Raw genomic sequence first — 23,774 nt, 5'->3', positions numbered from 1 at the left:
TGTAATAACAGTTTCTCTCCTTTCTCTTTGCAGCTTCTACAGTTGCGATGGTGAGTAGAACTTCCCGAACAAATTATTTATGAAACTGTCCTGAGGGTTCAAGTTAGGATGGCCAATCACTGGACAATGAAGAGTTGAACAGAATTCTTCAATCAGATAAGGAAACTCAGTTCCCATTGCAATAAACTGCTCACCTCAGTGTAATTCACCATTAACCCGATCTGTGGAATTTAGGTTATTGTTGTCGCTGTCTAACCTTCCTCAAGATTCCTCCTCTCTCCCTCCAGCGTTCAGGCTCTCTTCCCCTCACACTCTCTGAACAAGAGGGTTCAGGTTGACAGTAATTAGTAAAACAGTGCCGAACCGACATGAGGAGAATTGTATACAGTGGGAGTGAACGGGAAGGGGTTTGGGGTCCATTGGGATTGTGGACAGTGGGAGTGAACAGGAAGGGGTTTGGGTTCATTGGGATTGTGTACAGTGGGAGTGAATGGGAAGGGGTTTGGGTTCATTGGGATTGTGTACAGTGGGAGTGAATGGGAAGGGGTTTGGGTCCATTGGGATTGTTGACAGTGGGAGTGAACAGGAAGGGGTTTGGGTCCATTGGGATTGTGTTCAGTGGGAGTGAACGGGAAGGGGTTTGGGTCCATTGGGTTTGTGTACAGTGGAGGTGAACGGGAAGGGGTTTGGGTCCATTGGGTTTGTGTACAGTGGAGGTGAATGGGAAGGCGTTTGGGTCCATTGGGATTGTGTACAGTGGAGGTGAACGGGAAGGGGTTTGGGTCCATTGGGATTGTGTACAGTGGAGGTGAATGGGAAGGGGTTTGGGTCCATTGGGATTGTGTACAGTGGAGGTGAACGGGAAGGGGTTTGGGTCCATTGGGATTGTGTACAGTGGGAGTGAATGGGAAGGGGTTTGGGTCCATTGGGATTGTGTACATTGGGAGTGAATGGGAAGGGGTTTGGGTCCATTGGGATTGTGTACAGTGGGAGTGAATGGGAAGGGGTTTGGGTCCATTGGGATTGTGTACATTGGGAGTGAATGGGAAGGGGTTTGGGTCCATTGGGATTGTGTACAGTGGGAGTGAATGGGAAGGGGTTTGGGTCCATTGGGATTGTTGACAGTGGGAGTGAACAGGAAGGGGTTTGAGATTGGGATTGTGGAGAGCGGGAGTGTGAAATCCCGACTGTAAAGCAACTGGCAAACACTCTGAGTTGGCTTCAAGATCCAAGCTGTTGTATTGTGGAATGTGATGTCCATTTGCCAGTGGCAGATGGTGAGGAAATGTCAGCAGGGTGGGCTATTTAATTCATGCACTCAGTGGGGGGGAGAATGCTGCTTGCTTTCTAACCAGAACAGTTTTCTCTGCTATTTTCTTACCCAGTTACCCACTTTCAGTCTCAGAGAGGAAGCACTATCAGCAACCTTCATCCCTTTTGCCTCCAGATTTCCGGGTGAGTGTTTACTGGAGGGATTTGGTGCTGAACTGGGGCGGGCGGCAAATCCCCAAAGACTGTGACTGTGGGAGGGAGATGTGGGATAAGCCATTGAGAGATTCATGGGGGCATGGGCATCGCTGGATGGGCCAGCATTTATTGCCCATCCCTAGTTGCCCCTTGGAGGACAGTTGAGAGTCAACCACATTGCTGTGGCTCTGGAGTCACATGTAGGCCAGACCAGGGTGAGGATGGCAGATTTCCTTCCCTAAAGGGAACCAGATGGGTTTTTCCCACAATGGGTCATCAGTAGATTCTTAATTCCAGATATTTTTTATTGAATTTAAATTCCACCATCTGCCGTGGTGGGATTCGAACCCGGGTCCCCCAGAACATCAGCTGAGTTTCGGGGTTAATAGTCTAGCGATAATACCATTTGGCCATCGCCTCCCCCGAACATGGCTGTACTGGGGTCTCTTCCATAAAGGGGGTACTGGATGTGGTGACAGAAACTGGAGGGAACCGGACAGTCCTGGATGTGCATGTCACCCATTGCTCCGTTAACTTGGCTCGTCCAAGGCAACAGTGTTGGTACAAACAAGTTTGGTAGGGACATTGTCCTATCCCACCCACCAGGGGAAGTGTAGCGAGCGGGAGGGGTGAACTATGTTAAGGATGTTGATCTCGGGCAGGATTTTCCAGTTTGGGGAAAGAAGGAAATTAGGAGGGCCAGAAGGGGTCATGAGAAGGCCTTGGCAGGCAGGATTAAGGAAAACCCCAAGACGTTCTACAAGTATGTGAAGAGTAAAAGGATGAGATGTGAACAAATAGGACCTATCAAGTGTGACAGTGGGAAAGTTTGTACAGAACCGGTAGAAATAGCGGAGGTGCTTAATGAACACTTTACTTCAGTATTCACGGTGGAAAAAGGATCTTGGTGGTTGTAGTGCAGACTTGCGGCAGACGGACTGAGAAGCTTGAGTATGTGGACATTAAGAAAGAGGATGTGTTGGAGCTTTTGAAAAGCATCAAGTTAGATAAATCGCCGGGACCGGATGGGATGTACCCAGGTTACTGTGGGAGGTGAGGGAAGAGACTGCAGAGCCTCTGGCGATGATCTTTGCATCATCGATGGAGACGGGAGAGGTTCCGGAGGATTGGAGGATTGCGGATGTGGTTCCTTTATTCAAGAAAGGGAATAGGGATAGCCCAGGAAATTACCGACCAGTGAGTCGAACCTCAGTGGTTGGTAAGTTGATGGAGAAGATCCTGAGAGGCAGGATTTATGAACATTTGGAGAGGTATAATATGATTAAGAAGAGTCAGCATGGCTTTGTCAAAGGACAGATCGTGCTTTACGAGCCTGGTTGAATTTTTTGAAGATGTGATTAAACACATTGATGAAGGAAGAGCGGTGGATGTGGTTTATATGGATTTCAGCAAGATGTTCAATAAGGTCCCTCGTGCAAGACTTATTGAGAAAGTGAGGGGGCATGTGATCCAAGAGGACATTGCTTTGTGGATCCAGAACTGGCTTGCCCACAGAAGGCAGAGAGTGGTTGTAGATGGGTCTTTTTCTGCATGGAGATCGGTCACCAGTGGAGCGCCCCGGGGATCTGTTCTGGGACCCTTGCTGTTTGTGACTTTTATAAATGACCTGGATGAGGAAGTGGTGGGATGGGTTGGTAAGTTTGCCAATGACACAAATGTTGGTGGTGTTGTGGATAGTCTGGAGGGATGTCAGAAGTTGCAGCGGCACATAGATAGGATGCAAGACTGGGCGGAGAAGTGGCAGATGGACTTCAACCCGGATAAACGTGTAGTGGTCCATTTTGACAGGTCAAATGGGATGAAGGAATATAATATTAAGGGTAAGACTCTTAGCAGTGTGGAAGATCAGAAGGATCTTGGGGTCCGGGTTCATAGGACTCTTAAATTGGCTTCGCAGGCAGAGGATGTGGTTAAGAAAATGTATGGTGTACTGGCCTTCATCAATCGAGGGATTGAGTTTAGGAGATAATGCTGCAGCTTTATAAGACCCTGGTCAGACCTCTCTTGGAGTACTGTGCTCAGTTCTGGTCACCTCATTACAGGAAGGATGTGGAAGCTATTGAAAGGGTGCAGAGGAGATTTACAAGGATGTTGCCTGGATTGGGTGGCATGCCTTATGAGGATAGGTTGAGGGAGCTCAGTCTTTTCTCCTTGGAGAGATGAAGGATGAGAAGGGACCTGATAGAAGTGTATAAGATGTTGAGAGGTACAGATCGGGTGGATTCTCAGAGGCTTTTTCCAAGGGCTGGAATGGTTGCCACAAGGTTTAAGGTGCTGGGGAGTAGGTACAGAGGAGATATCAGCGGTAAGTTTTTCACTCAGAGGGTGGTGGGTGAAGGTGGATTCAATAGGGTCTTTTAAGAGACTTTTGGATAAGTACATGGGACTTAGTAAGATAGAGGGTTATAGGTAAGCCTAGTAGGTAGGGACATGTTCGGCGCAACTTGTGTTTGTGTTGTAGTTTTTCTATGTTCTATGATAATCGCGCTGCCTTCCTTTCGGCTGAGTATTGGTGCAGAACGGGAGGGGGTGGGTTTGTACCAGCACCACGGTTAAACTCTTTCATTGCTTCCCGCTTTCTCAGTAGAATTGGAAACACGACCTACGACCCCCGCTGTGAAAGTACTACACCCGGAAGAGTCCATGGAATTTGGCCCATCTCAAGTCATCGGTAAGTAATCCTTTCATTGCTGATTTTTATTAGGAACCATGCAGGTGAGAGTCTCCAACTACCAAAGCCATCTTGAGTTGTATCCAACTGCCCACAGCAGCGGGGGGGGCTTAGTTCAGTGTAGGAATAAAAATAGACCATTCGGCCCATTGAGCCTGCACTGCCATTCAATATAATCATTCGATTGGACAGTTCGATGCCTTATACACACACTATCTCCTGTACATTATCAGAAATCTATCAATCTCCACCTCAAACAAACTCAGAGAATCCCTACAGTGCAGGAGGCCATTCGGCCCATTGATAATGCACCGACCCTCTGACAGAGAATCCCACCCAAGCCCTATTCCCTTAACCCCAGCTATTCACCCTGCTAATCCACCTAACCTGCACATCATTGGACACTAAGGGGCATTTAGCATGGTCCAAAGATGTGCAGGTTAGGTGGATTGGTCATGCTAAATTGCCCCTTGGTGTCCAAAGATGTGCAGGTTAGGTGGATTGGCCATGCTAAATTGCCCCTTGGTGTCCAAAGATGTGCGGGTTAGGTGGGTTGGCCATGCTAAATTGCTCCTTAGTATCCAAAGATGTGCGGGTTAGGTGGATTGGCCATGCTAAATTGCTCCTTAGTGTCCAAAGATGTGCGGGTTAGGTCAATTGGCCATGATAAATTGTTGCTTAGTCAGCCTGCTATTGGAAGGATGTTATTAAACTGGAAAGGGCGTTAAAAAAAAAGATTTACATGGATGTTACGGGACTGGAAGGTGTGAATTATAAGGATAGACTGGATAGACTGGGACTTTTTTCTCTGGAGTGTAGGAGGCTGAGGGGTGATCTTATAGAGGCCTATAAAATAATGAGGGGCACAGATCAGCTAGATAATCAATATCTTTTCCCCAAAGGTAGGGGAGTCTAAAACTAGAGGGCAGAGGTTTAAGGTGAGAGGGGAGAGATACAAAAGGGTCCAGAGGGACAATTTTTTCACACAGAGGGTGGTGAGTGTCTGGAACAAGCTGCCAGAGGGAGTAGTAGAGGCGGGTACAATTTTATCTTTTAAAAAGCATTTAGACAGTTGGGCCCATCCCCCTCTAAACCTTTCCCTATTGATTCCCTGACCAAATATCCTTTAAATGTTGTTATTGTAACTGTCTCGACCACCCGCTCTGGCAGCTCACTCCATCCACGCACCACCCCCTGTGTGTGAAAAAGTTACCCCTCGCGCCCCCTTTCCCCTTAAACCTACACCCTCGAGTTTTGGACTCTCCCCTACCCTGGGGGAAAAGATCTTTGGCTGTTCACCCTACCTATGCCCCTCATGGGTAAGATGGGTATGGAGGGATGTGGGCCAAACACGGGCAGTTGGGACTAGCTTAGGGGTTTAAGTAAACGGTGGTGTGGATAAGTTGGCCCCAAGGATTTACACGGATGTAACCAGGACTGGAAGGTGTGAGTTATACAGAGAGGCCGGAGAGGCTGGGAACTTTTCTCCCTGGAGTATACGAGGATGAGGGATGATCTTATAGAGATTTATAAAATAATGAGGGGCATAGGTAGGGTGAACAGCCAAAGATCTTTTCCCCCAGGGTAGGGGAGAGTCCAAAACTCGAGGGTGTAGGTTTAAGGGGAAAGGGGACGCGAGGGGTAACTTTTTCACACTCAGGGGGTGGTGCGTGGATGGAGTGAGCTGTAACAACATTTAAAGGACATTTGATCAGGGACATCAATAGGGAAAGGTTTAGCAGGGGATGGGCCCAATGCGGGCAAATGGGACTAGTTTAGTTTGGACCGGCGTGGACGGGATGGGCCGAAGGGCCTGTTTCTGTGCGGTTTGTCTGTGTGTTACTGTGAGTGAGTGCAGGTTCAGGGCCTGTCCTCACAGCTCCAGGCTCTGTGCTCCAGCTAATTCTCACAATAGGGGGACTATGACCTAATCTGTTTTCATTCTGAGTGAATAGGTTTGGAGTTTTGAGCGTGAGTCACTGCTGCAGGGTTATAATCGAGTGGCTCACTGCCATCTGGTGGTCACACCCTCAGCTGTGAGCACTCAGCTCACACTTTACAATCACAGAATCCCTGCAGGGGATTAGACACAGAGCAAAGCCCCACTTCCAAATAAAAACCTCAATCAAACCATCCAGCCTGCACCACCCACAAACCCACCCACCCCCTAACCCCATTCACCCTGGCTAGTCCCTCTGAAGCTTATTTAGCATGGCCAATCCCCCTAACCTGCACATCATTGGACACTAAGGGACAATTTAGCATGGCCAATCCACCTAACCTGCGCATCGTTGGACACTAAGGGACAATTTAGCATGGCCAATCCACCTAACCGGCACATCTTTCGAACTTTGGGAGGAAACTGGAGCACCTGGGGGAAACCCATGCAGACATGGGGAGAACATGCAAACTTCACATAAATAGTAACCCAGATCCGGAATTGAACCCGTGCCCCTGGCATTCTGAGGCAGCAGTGCTAACCACTGTACCACTATGAGGGTGGGTTGTAGGGGGGCTGGAGTAAGTTATGGAGATAGAGAGGGTTTAGGGCTGGAGGAGGTTACAGAGATAGGGAGGGGGTGTAGGGGCTGGAGGAGGTTACAGAGATAGGGAGGGCTGTAGGGGCTGGAGGAGGTTACAGAGATAGGGAGAGGGTGTAGGGGCTGGAGGGGGTTACAGAGATAGGGAGGGGGTGTAGGGGCTGGAGAAGGTTACAGAGATAGGGAGGGGGTGTAGGTGCTGGAGGAGGTTACAGAGATAGGGAGGGGATGTGGGGGCTGGAGGAGGTTACAGAGATAGGGAGGGGGGTGTAGGGGTGGGAGGAGGCTACAGAGATAGGGAGGGGGGTGTAGGGGTGGGAGGAGGTTACAGTGATGATTAGGTCAGTGATCCAATGAAAGTGGAGGTATCTGTTGAAAATGGATTGTGTTTTGTTGTTTTTCAGAAATGGACACGTGTAAAGTGGATCAGGGGATCTGTGGACATGGCGTGTGTGTCCATGATCCCAACGGTTACACGTGTGTTTGTCACCATGGTTACCAGCTCCACAGTGAGATCCAAAAGTGTGTGGGTAAGAAGTTCTGTTTGAGTTGAATCTTTGTCCAAGAAGGTCAGAGCGCTCTGTGTCTCTCCCTCTCTCTCTCTCTGTGTCTCTCCCTCTCTCTCTCTGTGTCTCTCCCTCTTCCTCTCTCTCTCTTTGTCCCTTTCCTTCTCCCTCTGTTTTATTCTCTCTCTCTGTTTCTCCTTTAAGATATTCCTTAAAAGTGACCTCTCTGACTGAGCTTTTGGTTCCCTCTCCCTAATATCTCTGAGTGTGGCTCCAGTTTAAATTCTGATTGTGAACTGATTTAAAAACAGATGGTTATCCCTGTTCGGGGGGCAGGCTGCAGCCCCCTGCTATTTTTATAAAGGAAAACCCGGGCTGGGTCTCACTGTCTCTCTCTTCCAGATGTGAACGAGTGTGAGAACAACCCCTGCGGGGCCAGGAAGGGCAAGTGCATTAACTATATTGGGACGTACAGTTGTGCCTGTTACCGAGGGTACCAGTTACACGAGCTACCACAGGGGAGTGTCTGTGTGGGTGAGTGAGGTTTACATCGCAGCACCTTTCCCACGTGGAGCATTCTCAACACTGGCCGCTGACTGTCCCTGTTCCTCCTCTCCAGATATTAACGAGTGCGCCGAGGGACGTCTCTGCACCAATGGGCGATGTGTCGATACCGAGGGCTCCTTCTACTGCCGCTGTCACGCTGGCTACCGTCTCAACAGCCACAAAACCTCCTGTGAAGGTAACTCGCCCCCGAGGCCTGCCCAGCGCTCGGGTATCCCCACCTCGCTTTTTCCTCTCAAACCTCGCCTGCACTCACTCTGTCTCCCTCTCCCACCGCCCCCTCCATCCAAATATATACTCTCTCTCTCACTCTCACACACACTCGCGCTCACACACACACACACACAAACACTCGCGCGCACGCGCACACACAGACTCACCGATTCACTCGCACACTCGATTGCACACATACAGAATAGTTCACACCTGTCCGATCACAATCACTGGGCTGGATTTTACTGCCTCACTGGTCTCGATGCTGTCCGAGGTGATCGCACCTATCCACATTCTGCACACCCCCCCCCACCTGTGCCAGGCCGGGCGATACAATTCCCGCCTCTCTATCAGTTTGTAGAGATGTGCAGTACACACCGTAAGTTTGGGCAACACAGTGGGTTAGCGCTGCTATCTCACAGCGCCCAGGGACCCGGGTTCACACAGTGGGTTAGCGCTGCTGTCTCACAGCGCCCAGGGACCCGGGTTCACACAGTGGGTTAGCGCTGCTGTCTCACAGCGCCCAGGGACCCGGGTTCACACAGTGGGTTAGCGCTGCTGTCTCACAGCGCCCAGGGACCCGGGTTCACACAGTGGGTTAGCGCTGCTGCCTCACAGCGCCCAGGGACCCGGGTTCACACAGTGGGTTAGCGCTGCTGCCTCACAGCGCCCAGGGACCCGGGTTCACACAGTGGGTTAGCGCTGCTGTCTCACAGCGCCCAGGGACCCGGGTTCACACAGTGGGTTAGCGCTGCTGCCTCACAGTGCCCAGGGACCCAGGTTCACACAGTGGGTTAGCACTGCTGTCTCACAGCGCCCAGGGACCCGGGTTCACACAGTGGGTTAGCGCTGCTGTCTCACAGCGCCCAGGGACCCGGGTTCACACAGTGGGTTAGCGCTGCTGCCTCACAGCGCCCAGGGACCCGGGTTCACACAGTGGGTTAGCGCTGCTGTCTCACAGCGCCCAGGGACCCGGGTTCACACAGTGGGTTAGCGTTGCTGTCTCACAGCGTCCAGGGACCCGGGTTCACACAGTGGGTTAGCGCTGCTGTCTCACAGCGCCAGGGGCCCGGACTCGATTCCTGGCTTGGGTCACTGTCTGTGTAGAGTCTGCACATTCTCCTTGTGTCTGCATGGGTTTCCCCCGGGTGCTCCGCTTTCCTCCCAGAGTCTGAAAGACATGCTGGTTAGGATGCATTGATGTGAACAGGCGCCAGAGTGTGGTGACTAGGGGATTTTCACAGTAACTTCATTGCAGTGTTAATGTCAGCCTAAGTGTGACACTAATAAATAAATAAGAATGATTGGCTTTTGTTTGATAATGACCAGCCTGCCGCTCCATCCTGCACACACAGGGGAGAAGGGACAAGATTAGACTGGACCCTTTCAAGGGATTCAGATTCCCCCTAGGGTTTGTGTGTTGAGTTTGTGTTTGACTGATTCCAAATTCCTGGTACAGTTTGACACCAGCTATTCCTGTTCCTTTTTTCCAGATATCAATGAATGTCACAACCCCAACGCCTGCCCACGTGGTAAGTGCAAGAACAAGCCAGGGACATACGAGTGTGTCCCGTGTCCAGAGGGCTACCGGAGCCAGGCCGGAGACTGTTACGGTGAGAACCAACCCATCCGGCAAGCAAGGGCCTCACTGCAGTGAGAGGGAGGGGAGAGGGGAAGTACAGCTCCCTCTACACTGTCCACCCATCAAACACTCCCAGGACAGGTACAGCACGGGGTTAGATACAGAGTAAAGCTCCCTCTACACTGTCCACCCATCAAACACTCCCAGGACAGATACAGCATGGGGTTAGATACAGAGTAAAGCTCCCTCTACACTGTCCCCCATCAAACACTCCCAGGACAGGTACAGCACGGGGTTAGATACAGAGTAAAGCTCCCTCTACACTGTCCACCCATCAAACACTCCCAGGACAGGTACAGCACGGGGTTAGATACAGAGTAAAGCTCCCTCTACACTGTCCCCCATCAAACACTCCCAGGACAGGCACAGCACGGGGTTAGATACAGAGTAAAGCTCCCTCTACACTGTCCCCCCATCAAACACTCCCAGGACAGGTACAGCACGGGGTTAGATACAGAGTAAAGCTCCCTCTACACTGTCCCCCCCATCAAACACTCCCCGGACAGGGACAGCACGGGGTTAGATACAGAGTAAAGCTCCCTCTACACTGTCCCCCCCATCAAACACTCCCCGGACAGGTACAGCACGGGGTTAGATACAGAGTAAAGCTCCCTCTACACTGTCCCCATCAAACACTCCCAGGACAGGTACAGCGTTGGGCCGTTGTAAGTGTTTCTTTGATGTATTTGTGTTTAGAGGGTGCACTGATTCTTCTGACCTTTTCTCTGCAGATGTTGATGAGTGCTTAGACAGATCCTTCTGTATCAATGGAAAATGTGTCAACACCAAGGGTTCGTACAGTTGTAGCTGCAGTAAAGGTTTTAAACCAGCACCCGATGGGAAGAGCTGTCTAGGTAACCTGAACTTTCACTATTCTCCTGAGTAACAGCCCCCACTGAGGGCTATAGTTCATCTCCGAGTGACAGGCCCGGCTCCGGGGCCTGTGTCCGAGTGACAGGCCCGGCTCCGGGGCCTGTGTCCGAGTGACAGGCCCGGCTCCGGGGCCTGTGTCCGAGTGACAGGCCCGGCTCCGGGGCCTGTGTCCGAGTGACAGGCCCGGCTCCGGGGCCTGTGTCCGAGTGACAGGCCCGGCTCCGAGGCCTGTGTCCGAGTGACAGGCCCGGCTCCGAGGCCTGTGTCCGAGTGACAGGCCCGGCTCCGGGCCTGTGTCCGAGTGACAGGCCCGGCTCCGGGGCCTGTGTCCGAGTGACAGGTATGAGCTCTCTCTCTCTCTGGGGAATGCCCCACTCTCGGTATTGAGCGTTGTACCCCTCCCTTTCTCTGACCCTCCATCTGATTAGCCTCCCGTTTCCCACTTCAGATATAAATGAATGCAGTGAGAGCCGGTTGTGTGCCAATGGCCGATGTTTGAACACTGAGGGGTCTTTCCAGTGTCGCTGTCGCCCTGGTTACCGTCTGTCTAATCGTCAAACCTCCTGTGAAGGTAACTCCCTCCGAGCTGTGATTATCTGGCTGGGGTGTAGATGGGCTGGGGTGGGTGGGGGGGTGTGTGGTTGGTTTAATTGTGATTTTAATTGTGCGTAAAGCGGGCGTTAACTGTGTTGCCACACAGGGATAAGTTTTTCACTCAGAGGGTGATGGGTGAGTGGAATCGGCTGCCGGTGGTGGTGGTAGAGGCAAACTCGCTGGGGTCTTCTGGATGAGTATATGGGATTTAATGGGATTGAGGGTTTATAGATGGGCCTGGTAGGTAAGGATATGATCGGCATAACTTGTGGGCCGAAGGGCCTGTTTGTGCTGTAGTGTTCTATGTTCTATATAACAACAAACAGAATCTGTACTGAGTGAGTTAGGAGACGTATGCGTCTGCTGTGTATCTCCGTAAATAAAAGCTGTGTAACAATGAGGCACCAGTTAGTGCCAGGATTCAAGGAATACAACATCTCTGATCTGTGTTTTATTTCTACTTGAGGTGATGGCCTAGTGGTATTATCGCCAGACTATTAATCCAGAAACTCAGTGAATGTTCTGGGGGACCTGGGTTCGAATCCTGCCACAGCAGATGGTGGAATTTGAATTTGATTTAAAAAAATCTGGGCGGGTGGTACAGTGGGTTAGCGCTGCTGCCTCACAGCGCCAGGGACCCGGGTTCGAGTCCCAGCTTGGGTCACTGTCTGTGTGGATTCTGCACGCTCTCCCCATGTCTGCGTGGGTTTCCTCCAGGGGCGCCCAATCTCCTCCCATGCGCTGAAGATCTGCAGGATAGGTTGATTGGCTATGCTAAATTGACCCTAGATTTGGGGGGATTAGCAAGGTGGGATTGTTGTCGGTGCAGGATCGATGGGCCGATTGGCCTCTTCCTGTACTGTAGAGGATTCCATGATTCTGTGATCTGGAATTAAGAATCTACTGATGATCCATTGTCGGAAAAACCCATCTGGTTCCCTTTAGGGAAGGAAATCTGCCATCCTTACCCGGTCTGGCCTACATGTGACTCCAGAGCCACAGCAATGTGGTTGACTCTCAACTGCCCTCCAAGGGGCAACTAGGGATGGGTAATAAATGCTGGCCGAGCCAGTGATACCCATGTCCCAGGAATGAATAAAAACGAAATGAAGACAGAGTGGAAAAAAGAGTGATATAAGTCACTGGGCAGATTTTCCCATCTATGGAAAGGTCTTGGGCTGGATTTGAGAACGAGCACAGTTAGAAGTTTGCGTCCCCTGCGTTTCCTCCTCCTCCTGGTAACGCTTGCCCTCTCACGCAGATATCAATGAGTGCTTGGAGGTAGCTGGAGCGTGTAGCAATGGAGAATGTGTGAATATGCCAGGGACCTACACCTGTCAGTGTCACCCGGGATTCCAACTCTTCGACAGTACACGGTGCAAAGGTAAGGGCAGATAGATAGGACAACACGATGTGTGTGAGAAACACAGCCACTATCTCTAAAGACCCATCCACTTCCTCACCGTAACACTCTCTGATACACCCTGCACCCCTCACCGTAACACTCTCTGATACACCCTGCACCCCTCACCGTAACACACTCTGATACACCCTGCACCCCTCACCGTAACACTCTCTGATACACCCCTCACCCCTCACCGTAACACAATCTGATACACCCCGCACCCCTCACCGTAACACTCTCTGATACACCCCTCACCCCTCACCGTAACACTGATATACCCCGCACTCCTCACTGTAACACTGATATACCCCACGCCCCTCACCGTAACACACTCTGATACACCCCACACCCCTCACTGTAACACTGATATACCCCACACCCCTCACTGTAACACTGATATACCCCACACCCCTCACCGTAACACTCTCTGATACACCCCGCACTCCTCACTGTAACACTGATATACCCCACGCCCCTCACCGTAACACACTCTGATACACCCCACACCCCTCACTGTAACACTGATATACCCCACACCCCCTCACTGTAACACTGATATACCCCATACCCCTCACCATAACACTGATGTATCCCACACTCCTCACTGTAACACTGATATACCCCACACCCCCTCACCGTAACACATATCTAGTAGTTGGTCTCCTCCATAAGTGAACACATCTCCTCTGAACCTCTCCGTGTGAACCACTTTGTGAGTGTAAAGACCTGTACGCGGCACCCCCCCCTCCCCCCACCCAGGCAGTGTGTCCCACACCCGCCCCTCCCTTGGTGTGCTGACGTGTCCCCTGAACTCACTGGGCTGTTTATTCTTGCACAGATATTGACGAGTGTGCCTTGAACCGCTCGCTGTGCATGCCGAACGGTGCCTGTGAAAACACCGAGGGCTCCTTCTCCTGCGTCTGTGACACCGGCTTTATCCTGTCCCTGGACACGTACACGTGCGAAGGTAGGTGTGTGCGACAGAGGGACCTGAACCTGCGCTAAGAGACATGAGCACCAGTGATTAGCTGGCTGACTGTGTGGACTGGCACACATGATTAGTGACTTCACAAGAAATTTCTAATCTATTTGTTGACTTTTATATAAAATAAGCATTCACTAAGAACTGTTATTGATAACGATTCTGCATATCACAGAATCCCTACAGTGCAGAAGCAGGACATCATTTACCCTAGCCAGTACCCCTGACACTAAGGGGCAATTTAGCATGGCCAATCCCCCTAACCTACACATCTTTGGACACTAAGGGGCAATTTAGCATGGCCAATCCCCCTAACCTACACATCTTTGGACACTAAGGGGCAAATTAGCATGGCCAATCCACCTAATCTCCTTCCTGTGTCCACAGAGCCTGAGAGACTTGAAGACAAGAAGGAATGTTACCTCAGCCTGGATGACACAATCTTCTGCGACAGCGTCCTTGCAACCAACATCACCAAGGAGGAGTGCTGCTGCTCGCTGGGTGCGGGCTGGGGAGATCATTGTGAGATTTACCCCTGTCCTGTGCACAGTACAGGTAAAGAGGTTCGAGTTGTGACATCGGCAATAGCTACTCTCGCAGCCCGGTCCAGACCTGGACTGGGGCCCCAGGCACACGGCCGTGACTTTGGAGGAGGCGATGGCCGAGTGGTATTATCGCTAGACTATTAATCCAGAAACTCAGCTAATGTTCTGGGGGACCCGGGTTCGAATCCCACCGCGGCAGATGGTGGAATTTGAATTCAATAAAAAATATCTGGAATTAAGAATCTGCTGATGACCCATTGTGGGAAAAACCCATCTGGTTCCCTTTAGGGAAGGAAATCTGCCGTCCTTACCCCGGTCTGGCCTACATGTGACTCCAGAGACACAGCAATGTGGGAGACTCTCAACTGCCCCTCCAAGGGGCAACTAGGGATGAGCAATAAATACTGGCCCAGCCAGCGATGCCCATGTCCCAGGAATGAATAAAATAAAAATTCTGCCTTCAATGGCCTCATCTTAAAGTCCTAGCATGTGAGGGGGCCATTCGGCCCATCAAATGTTTGCTGACATTTATTAGCCCCACTTCTCCTAGTCCTTTTAAAATCACTTTTGAAATTAAAATACCCGTTCATTTCCCTGTTTGAGAGCGAGGGCGGGCAGGTGTGGTTTGTCTGACTGGACGGTCCGCACTCTCAGAGCTCTCTGGCTGGGTCCAAAGGTCCAGCTACCCCAGGCCTGTTGTGTAATCTATCTGCTCATTCCAGTATCTCTCTCTCTCCCTCCTTCCAGCTGATTTCCACTCTCTCTGTCCTGACGGGAAGGGATTCCTGGTTACCGATGACAATCTGTTTGGCCTCCCTTCTTACCAAGGTGAGTACAGTCTGTCTGCATGTTGGGGAAGGTGGGGGTGGTGGCGTGGGCAGGGGGGGGAAGTGTGCGTTCTGCCTCCACTTTGCATTCTCAGTGGCACGGTGGGTTAGCACTGCTGTCTCACAGTGCCCAGGGGCCCGGGTTCACACAGTGGGTTAGCACTGCTGTCTCACAGCGCCCAGGGACCCGGGTTCACACAGTGGGTTAGCACTGCTGTCTCACAGTGCCCAGGGGCCCGGGTTCACACAGTGGGTTAGCGCTGCTGTCTCACAGTGCCCAGGGACCCGGGTTCACACAGTGGGTTAGCACTGCTGTCTCACAGCGCCCAGGGACCCGGGTTCACACAGTGGGTTAGCGCTGCTGTCTCACAGCGCCCAGGGACCCGGGTTCACACAGTGGGTTAGCGCTGCTGTCTCACAGCGCCCAGGGACCCGGGTTCACACAGTGGGTTAGCGCTGCTGTCTCACAGCGCCCAGGGACCCGGGTTCACACAGTGGGTTAGCGCTGCTGTCTCACAGCGCCCAGGGACCCGGGTTCACACAGTGGGTTAGCACTGCTGTCTCACAGCGCCCAGGGACCCGGGTTCACACAGTGGGTTAGCACTGCTGTCTCACAGCGCCCAGGGACCCGGGTTCACACAGTGGGTTAGCGCTGCTGTCTCACAACACCCAGGGACCCGGGTTCACACAGTGGGTTAGCGCTGCTGTCTCACAGTGCCCGGGGACCCGGGTTCACACAGTGGGTTAGCGCTGCTGTCTCACAGCGCCCAGGGACCCGGGTTCACACAGTGGGTTAGCGCTGCTGCCTCACAGCGCCCAGGGACCCGGGTTCGCACAGTGGGTTAGCACTGCTGTCTCACAGCGCCCAGGGACCCGGGTTCGCACAGTGGGTTAGCGCTGCTGCCTCACAGCGCCCAGGGACCGGGGTTCGCACAGTGGGTTAGCACTGCTGTCTCACAGCGCCCAGGGACCCGGGTTCGCACAGTGGGTTAGCGCTGCTGCCTCACAGCACCCAGGGACCCGGGTTCACACAGTGGGTTAGCGCTGCTGTCTCACAGCGCCCAGGGACCCGGGTTCGCACAGTGGGTTAGCGCTGCTGCCTCACAGCGCCCAGGGACCCGGGTTCGCACAGTGGGTTAGCGCTGCTGCCTCACAGCGCCCAGGGACCCGGGTTCACACAGTGGGTTAACACTGCTGTCTCACAGTGCCAGGGACCCGGGTTCGATTCCCAGGGACACGGTGACACAGTGGGTTAGCACTGCTGCCTCACAACGCCAGGGACCCAGGTTTGATTCCCGGCTTGGATTGCTGTCTGTGCAGATTCTGAACCTTCTCTTCCCGTGTCTGAATGGAGGGCTGTGACAAGTGGCATTCCTCAGGGATCAGTGCTGGGACCTTTGCTGTTTGTAATGTATATATAAATGATTTGGAGGAAAACGTAACTGGTTTCATTAGTAAGTTTGCGGACGACACAGGATTTGTGGATAGCGATGAGGACCATCAGAGGATACAGCACGATATAGATCGGTTGGAGACTTGGTGATGAATGGGGGATTTTCACAGTAACTTCATTGCAGTGTTAATGTCAGCCTACTTGTGACACGAATAAATAAACTTTAAACTTGGTATGGCTCTGCCCAAGACCACAAGAAACTACAAAGCGTTGTGAATGTAGCCCAATACATCACCAGCCTCCCATCCATCGACTCTGTCTACACTTCCCGCTGCCTTGGGAAAAACAACCGGCATAATTAAGGTCCCCACCCACCCTGGACATACTGGCCGGAATTTTATTGGAATTGGGATGGGCAAGGCTTACAGAATGGATTTTCTGTTGGCCTTGGGTGGGATCTTATGAGCCTTGGGAGATGAGGCGGTAAAATTCCAGCAACTCTCTTCCACCTTCTCCCGTTGGAAAAAAGATACAAAAGTCTGAGGTCCCGTACCGACCGTCTCAAGAACAGCTTCTTCCCTGCTGCTGTCAGACTTTTGAATGGACCTACCTTGCATTAAGTTGATCTTTCTCTACACCCTCGCTGTGACTGTAACACTCCATTCTGCACTCTCTCCTTCTCTATGAACGGTATGCTTTGTCTGTATAGCGCACAAGAAACAATACTTTTCACTGTATCCCAATACATGTGACAGTAATAAATCAAATGATTTGGGCTTCTACCTTTGGTGGGTCTTTGGCATCAGGAACTAACCCTTGTGTCTTTCTTCCCGATTTCAGATATCGATGAGTGTACATTGTTTGGCCAGGAGATCTGCAGGGAAGGGTTCTGTATGAATACACAGCCTGGCTTTGAGTGTTACTGCAAGCAAGGCTTCTACTACGATGGAGCCCTGTTTCAGTGTCTGGGTGAGGAGAAGCTTCTAACACTACCCCAGGCAGACTCTGCCTCACTGCTGTGTGTGGGCCTTTTGTAGACATGGAGGGGCAGTGAAAATCCCTGATACAGTGAGGGGGGTGTGGGGTATATCAGTGTTACAGTGAGGGGGGTGTGGGGTATATCAGTGTTACAGTGAGGGGGGTGTGGGGTATATCAGTGTTACAGTGAGGGGGGTGTGGGGTATATCAGTGTTACAGTGCGGGTTAGGTGGATTGGCCGTGCTAAATTCCCCTTTAGTGTCGGGGGACTAGCTAGGGTAAATACATAGGGTTATGGGGATAGGGCCTGGATGGGAGTGTGGTTGGTGCAGACTCGATGGGCTGAATGGTCTCCTTCTGCACTGTGGGATACTAATGAAACATCACAAACACACAGTGAATGATTCTGAAGGGCGTTTGACTTGTAACGTAGTCAAATGCTGTGGCCACTTGGTGCTAAGCATCATCTTGCCATTAGCAAATGACCCGTCAGTTTGGGGAGGTATGAGGGGTTATGTTTTCGGTGAGGGGAGCCGGGTCGGGCTGAGGGAGTCAGTCCATCCTGGGTTGTGTGTTGTCCTTACCTGTGTGATGTGCCTCCTCAGATGTGGACGAGTGTCAGGATGTTCAGAACTGTCCCAATGGCAGGTGCATCAACACCAAGGGCTCCTTCACCTGCGCCTGCCCCCCACCAATGACCTTCGACAAGGTGAAGAGACGCTGTGTGCAGCCTGTGGTCATCATTGGTAGGTATTGGCCATTTGCTTACCTCAGTGGGGCTACCAACCCGGGTCCGACGCCCTCTCGCCTTTATCGCGAGGGGGATAAAGCAGGGAGGTCTTGCTGCAACTGTACAAGACACTGGTGAGGTCGCACCTACAGTACTGTGTGCGATTTTGGTCCCCTTATTTAAGAAAGATAGCTTTGAAGGGAGTGCAGAGAAGGTTCACCAGGTTGATTCCGGAGATGACAGGGTTAGCTTATGAGGAGAGATTGAGTAGATTGGGCCTGTACTCATTGGAGTTTAGAAGGCTGAGGGGAGATCTTATAGAGACATATAAGATAATGAAGGGACTAGACAGGGTAGAAGCAGAGAGATTATTTCCACTTAGAAAGGAAACAAGAACTAGAGGGCACAGCCTCAAAATAAGGGGGAGTCAATTTAGAACAGAGTTGAGGAGGAACTTATTCTCCCAGAGCATAGTGAATCTTTGGAATTGTCTGCCCATTGAAGCAGTGGAGGCTACCTCATTAAATGTGTTTAAGTCACAGGTAGATAGATTTTTAACCAATAAGGGAATTAAGGGTTATGGGGAACAGGCGGGTAAGTGGAACTGAACTCACTATCAGATCAGCCATGATCTTATTGAATGGCGGGGCAGGCTCGAGGGGCTGGATGGCCTACTCCTGCTCCTATTTCTTATGTTCTTATGACGCCTCAATAGGGGGACACAGCCCTCCTCCTCCCAGGGCACACCAAATCACCCCCTCTCCAAAACCCTTCAGCCCCTTTATTATACCTCCTCACACCCAAGTCATAGAGGCTTACAGAATGCAAACAGGCCCTTCAGCCCAACTTGGCCATGTCGCCTAGTTTTTAACCACTAAACTAGTCCCAGTTATAGAGGTTTACAGCATGGAAACAGGCCCTTTAACCTAACTGGTCCATACTGCCCTTTTTTAAACCCTAAAGCTAATCCCAATTGCCCACATTTGGCCCATATCTCTCTATACCCATCTTACCCATGTAACTATCTAAATGCTTTTTAAAAAACAGAATTGTACCCACCTCTACTACTGCCTCTGGCAGCTTGTTCCAGACACTCACCACCCTCTGAGTGAAAAAATTGCCCCTCTGGACCCTTTTGTATCTCTCCCCTCTCACCTTAAACCTCTGCCCTCTAGTTTTAGACTCCCCTACCTTTGGGAAAAGATATTGACTATCTAGCTGATCTGTGTCCCTCATTATTTTATAGACTTCTATAAGATCACCCCTCAGCCTCCTACGCTCCAGAGGAAAAAAGTCCCAGTCTATCCAGCCTCTCCTTATAACTCAAACCAAGAAGTCCCGGTGGCATCCTAGTAAATCTTTTCTGCACTCTTTCTAGTTTAATAATGTCCTTTCTATAATAGGGTGACCAGAACTGTACACAGTATTCCAAGTGTGGCCTTACCAATGACTTGTACAACTTCAACAAGATTTCCCAGTGCCTCACAGAATCCCTACAGGGCTGAATAAGGCCATTCGGCCCATTGAGTCTGCTCCAATCACAATCCCACCCAGATCCTATACCCATAACCCTACGTATTTACCCTAGCTAATCCCCCTGACACTAAAGGGAAATTTATCATGGCCAATCCACCTAACCCGCAACTCTTTGGAGTGTGGGAGGAAACCAGAGCACCCAGGGGAATCCCATGCAGACACAGGGAGAATGTGCAAACTCCACACAGACAGTGACCAGAGGCCCAAATCGAACCGGGGTCCCAGGCACTGTGAGGCAGCAGTGCTAACCATTGTGCCACTCTTGCATTCAATGTTCTGACCGATGAAACCAAGCATGCCGAATGCCTTCTTTACCACCCTGTCCACCTGTGACTCCACTTTCAAGGAGCTCTGAACCTGTACTCCTAGATCTCTTTGTCTATAGCGTTCTCCAATGCCCTACCATAAACTGAGTAAGTCCTGCCCTGGTTCAATCTACCAAAATGCATCATAGAATCCCTACAATGCAGAAGGAGGCCATTCAGCCCATCGAGTCTGCACCAAAAACAATCCCACCCAGGATTTAGGGTTGTTTTCGTTGGAAAGAAGGCGGCTAAGAGGGGATCTTATTGAAACATATAAGATGATTAGAGGTTTAGATAGGGTGGATAGTGATAGCCTTTTTCCTCGGATGGAGAAAGCTAGCACGAGGGGGCATGGCTTTAAATTAAGGGGGGGTAGCTACAGGACGGATGTCAGGGGTAGGTTCTTTACCCAGCGGGTGGTGAGGGATTGGAATGCCCTGCCTGCTGCAGTTGTAAATGCGTCTAGTTTGGGGGCGTTTAAGAGATCTCTGGATAGGTTTATGGACGAAAAGGGGTTGGTATAGGCTAGTGGGTCATTGTTTTTGTAACTGGTCGGCGCAACATCGTGGGCCGAAGGGCCTGTTCTGCGCTGTAATGTTCTATGTTCTATGTTATCTAAATTAAACTTCATCTGCCATCCATTGACCCAATGCTCCAATTGAGCTGTGCTGTAAATGTTAAAACCTGGGTGGGGTGGGGAATCACAGTTATCAATTCTGATGATGACTCTAACCATCACTCACCAGCTGACAGCCACCCACCTCTACCCCCTCCCCACTCTCCCATTATTGGGCCCCCAACGCATCAATCAACTCAACGTAGTCTTTCCATTCAGAGAGTAATTCATCTTTGGTGGCACAGTGGGTTAGCACCGCTGCCTCACAGCGCCAGGGACCCAGGTTTGATTCCCGGCTTGGGTCACTGTCTGTGTGGGTTTCCTCCGGGTGCTCCGGTTTCCTCCCACAGTCCAAAGATGTGCGGGTTAGGTGGATTGGCCATGCTAAATTGCCCCTTAGTGTCAGGGGGATTAGCAGGGTGAATATTGGGGTTACTGGGATAGGGCCTGGGTGGGATTGTTGTCTCGATGGGCCGAATGGCCTCATTTTGCACTATAGGGATTCTATGGATTCTATCTCCATTACCAAATGGATGGTGCTGCAGTGGCACAAGATTTAGCAGCAGGAATGGGCTGATCGGCCCCTTCAACTTTCAGAATCTCGCTCTCCCCTCCCCACGTTCATATTTTTAAAGACTGCCCTCCCCCCACACCCTGGTGTGAACAGAGTGGGGAGGGAGTTGCAGAGAATGAAAACCAGATGTGGGGGTGGTTCGAGCAGCAGGAGCCCAGCTAGGGAAGAATGGGGGGTGGGGGGATGGGGAGGCTGTGAATGGGGAAGTGTTGACAGACCCTCATCTCTCTCTCACACACAGAGCGGGCGGATACGGAGCGGGACTTCTGCTGGAAGCACGTGGGCAAAGACTTCAGCTGTAACCTCCCACTGCACGGACAGATCACTTTCTCCGAGTGCTGTTGCCAGCATGGACTGGCCTGGGGGCTGGAGTGTCGCATGTGTCCCATGAGGATGACAGGTATGGGGAGGGGGAGAGGTAGGAGGGGGAGGGAAGGGGGAGAGGAGGGAGGGGGAGGTTGGGAAGCCACCGCCCTGGACGGCGCCACTGAGCCAGCCAGAACATCTTACTCGCGGGTCAGACTTGGGAATGGTGGCACAGAGAGGGAACTGCGATAGCCCACCACCACCCCCCCTCACTCCGCCATCACACACACACACCCTCTCTCTCTCTCATGCACACATACTCTGTCAAATATGCACACACTCTCTCCCTCACACATGCACGCACACTCTCTCCCTCACACACACAAAGACACACAGAAACACACACACTCACTGACTCATAGTGACATGACACAATATGACAGTGGTTAGCACCAGGGACCCGGGTTCGATTCCTGCCTTGGGTGACTGTGCGGAGATGAGGAAAAGGATTTTCCCTCTGCGGGTTATTGGTGTGTGAAACTCTCATCCCGGAATGGAATTTAGACTCTGGGTCCTTAGACAGCGGAATTGGATGGGTTTCAAGCAACAAGGGAGTCAGGGGATTGGGGGAAGCTGAGCTGACAGCAGAGCCAGTTCAGCCATGGTCTTATTGAATGGCAGAGCAGGCTCAAAGGGCCAAATGGGCTACTCCTGCTGTTAAATCCTATGTTTCCAACAGTGTGGAGTACTCTCTCTCCACTTGCCTGGGCGAGCGCAACTCTACACAAGAAGCCACAGCTACTCCCACCCTCTGGCTGAAGAAATTCCTCCTCATCCAGGTTCTAAAGGATCATCCCTTGACTCTGAGGCTGTGTGCTCGGATCCCAGTCTCTCCCCTGTCCGCTCTATCCAGGCTATCTACATCAGCTTTGACCCTGTTCAGTGGGGAAAGGTTCTCACTGAAGTTTTTGTTTCACTAACACGAGTCTTGGCTTTTTCTTTTTGCAGCCACTTTTGCGCGCCTGTGTAATGTTACACGATGGCTCCCAAACATCCGGCCAGGTCGAGGGGCAGATCAGAGGCAGACTGAACAGATGGACGTGTCACAGAGCAGTGACGGTGAGCAAAGCACATTTCTCCCATGCCGTTAGCTCATTAAACGACAACTTGCATTTATATAGCACCATTAATACAATGTAGTGTCCCTCTGTGCCTCACTAGGCTGGCTCAGCGGGTTAGCACTGCTGCCTCACAGCGCCAGGGATCTGGGTTTGATTCCCAGCTTGGCTCACTGTCTGTGTGGAGTCTGCACATTCTCTCTGTGTCTGCGTGGGTTTCCTCCTCAGTCCAAAGATGTGCAGATTAGTTGGATTGGTCATGCTAAATTGCCCCTTAATATCCTGAGATGTGCAGGTTAGGTGGATTGGCCATGATAAATTGTCCCATGGTGTCAGGGGGACTAGCTCAGGTAAATGCATTGGGGAGAGGGCTGGATGGGAATGGCCTCCTTCTGTACTGTAGGATTCTATGACCTCTCTGATAGTTAATTTTGAGTATTGCGTGCCATTCTGGTCCCCACACTACCAGAAGGACGTGGAAGCTTTGGAGAGAGTGCAAAGAAGGTTCACCAGGATGTTGCCAGGTCTCAAGGGTGTTGGCTATGAGGAGAGGTTGGATAAACCAGGATTGTTTTCACTGGACAAACAGAGGCTGAGAGGAGACCTAATAGAGGTCTACAAAATGATGAGAGGCATAGAGAGGGTGGAGAGTCAGAGGCTTTTTCCCCAGGGTAGAAGTATCAATTACACGGGGGCACAGGTTCAAGGTGGGGGGCGGGGGGGGGGGGGGGGGGGGGCGGGGGTGGAGTTTAAGGGAAATGTGCCTGGGGAGTTTTTCATGCAGAGTGGTGGGTATGGAATGCGCTGCCAGAGGTGGTGGTAGAAGCAGGCACATTAACAATATTTAAGAAGAATCTGGATGGGTACATGAACAGGAAGGGAATAGAGGGATACGGACCGAGTAAGGGCAGAAGGTTGTTTTTTAGTTTAATTTAGGCATCATGATTGACACAGGCTTGGAAGGCTGAAGGGCCTGTTTCTGTAGGACCACTGTTCTGTAGGGTTTCTCTAACTTGTTTGCCTCTGATCAGATAACAGTTCCGATGATGACTCCGAGGAGTGTTCCTGTAGGCACGGGCGCTGTGTGCGAGGGAGAAATAGGTGCGAGTGCTACAAAGGCTTCCAGCTGGACAGCAGTGGAAAATGCAGAGGTATGTATGAAAGTGGAATACACACTGCAGTTATACGTATGAAAGTTCCCCGTTTTATGTCAGTTTACACTGGACACATCATGTTTCTGTTTCACAATGTAAACTATTATCAAATGAAATGATTTGAATACCTTATTAGTCAGTACATACCATGATTGCATAGAACACTGCTCCATCAAACACAGGTACAGCACAGGGTTAGATACAGAGTAAAGCT

At 51.3% G+C, this 23,774-nt stretch overlaps 1 protein-coding gene across 2 annotated transcripts in view; it reads left to right on the top strand.

The window, feature by feature from the left end:
- The window catches only part of ltbp3 (latent transforming growth factor beta binding protein 3), a 52,405-nt gene that overhangs the window by 25,211 nt on the left and 3,420 nt on the right, over window positions 1-23,774 (top strand). Inside the window, exons 8-25 of one of the 2 annotated variants that reach the window (XM_080183421.1) lie at window positions 34-50; window positions 1,386-1,455; window positions 4,076-4,159; window positions 7,104-7,229; window positions 7,608-7,739; window positions 7,825-7,947; window positions 9,476-9,595; window positions 10,356-10,478; window positions 10,946-11,068; window positions 12,353-12,475; window positions 13,335-13,463; window positions 13,866-14,033; window positions 14,771-14,851; window positions 17,084-17,212; window positions 17,827-17,967; window positions 21,224-21,382; window positions 22,297-22,407; window positions 23,438-23,557. In XM_080183421.1, coding sequence (XP_080039547.1) covers window positions 34-50; window positions 1,386-1,455; window positions 4,076-4,159; window positions 7,104-7,229; window positions 7,608-7,739; window positions 7,825-7,947; window positions 9,476-9,595; window positions 10,356-10,478; window positions 10,946-11,068; window positions 12,353-12,475; window positions 13,335-13,463; window positions 13,866-14,033; window positions 14,771-14,851; window positions 17,084-17,212; window positions 17,827-17,967; window positions 21,224-21,382; window positions 22,297-22,407; window positions 23,438-23,557 — 2,079 coding nt within the window. Of the gene's footprint in view, window positions 1-33; window positions 51-1,385; window positions 1,456-4,072; window positions 4,160-7,103; window positions 7,230-7,607; window positions 7,740-7,824; window positions 7,948-9,475; window positions 9,596-10,355; window positions 10,479-10,945; window positions 11,069-12,352; window positions 12,476-13,334; window positions 13,464-13,865; window positions 14,034-14,770; window positions 14,852-17,083; window positions 17,213-17,826; window positions 17,968-21,223; window positions 21,383-22,296; window positions 22,408-23,437; window positions 23,558-23,774 lie in introns of both variants that reach the window. The other variant, XM_080183420.1, reaches the window with a different exon arrangement.

This window comes from Carcharhinus amblyrhynchos, unplaced genomic scaffold, assembly GCF_965287045.1.
Source record: "Carcharhinus amblyrhynchos unplaced genomic scaffold, sCarAmb.v2.hapA chromosome_283, whole genome shotgun sequence".
NCBI classification, from domain to species: domain Eukaryota; kingdom Metazoa; phylum Chordata; class Chondrichthyes; order Carcharhiniformes; family Carcharhinidae; genus Carcharhinus; species Carcharhinus amblyrhynchos.
This window is presented reverse-complemented; position numbering and strand designations above follow the sequence as displayed.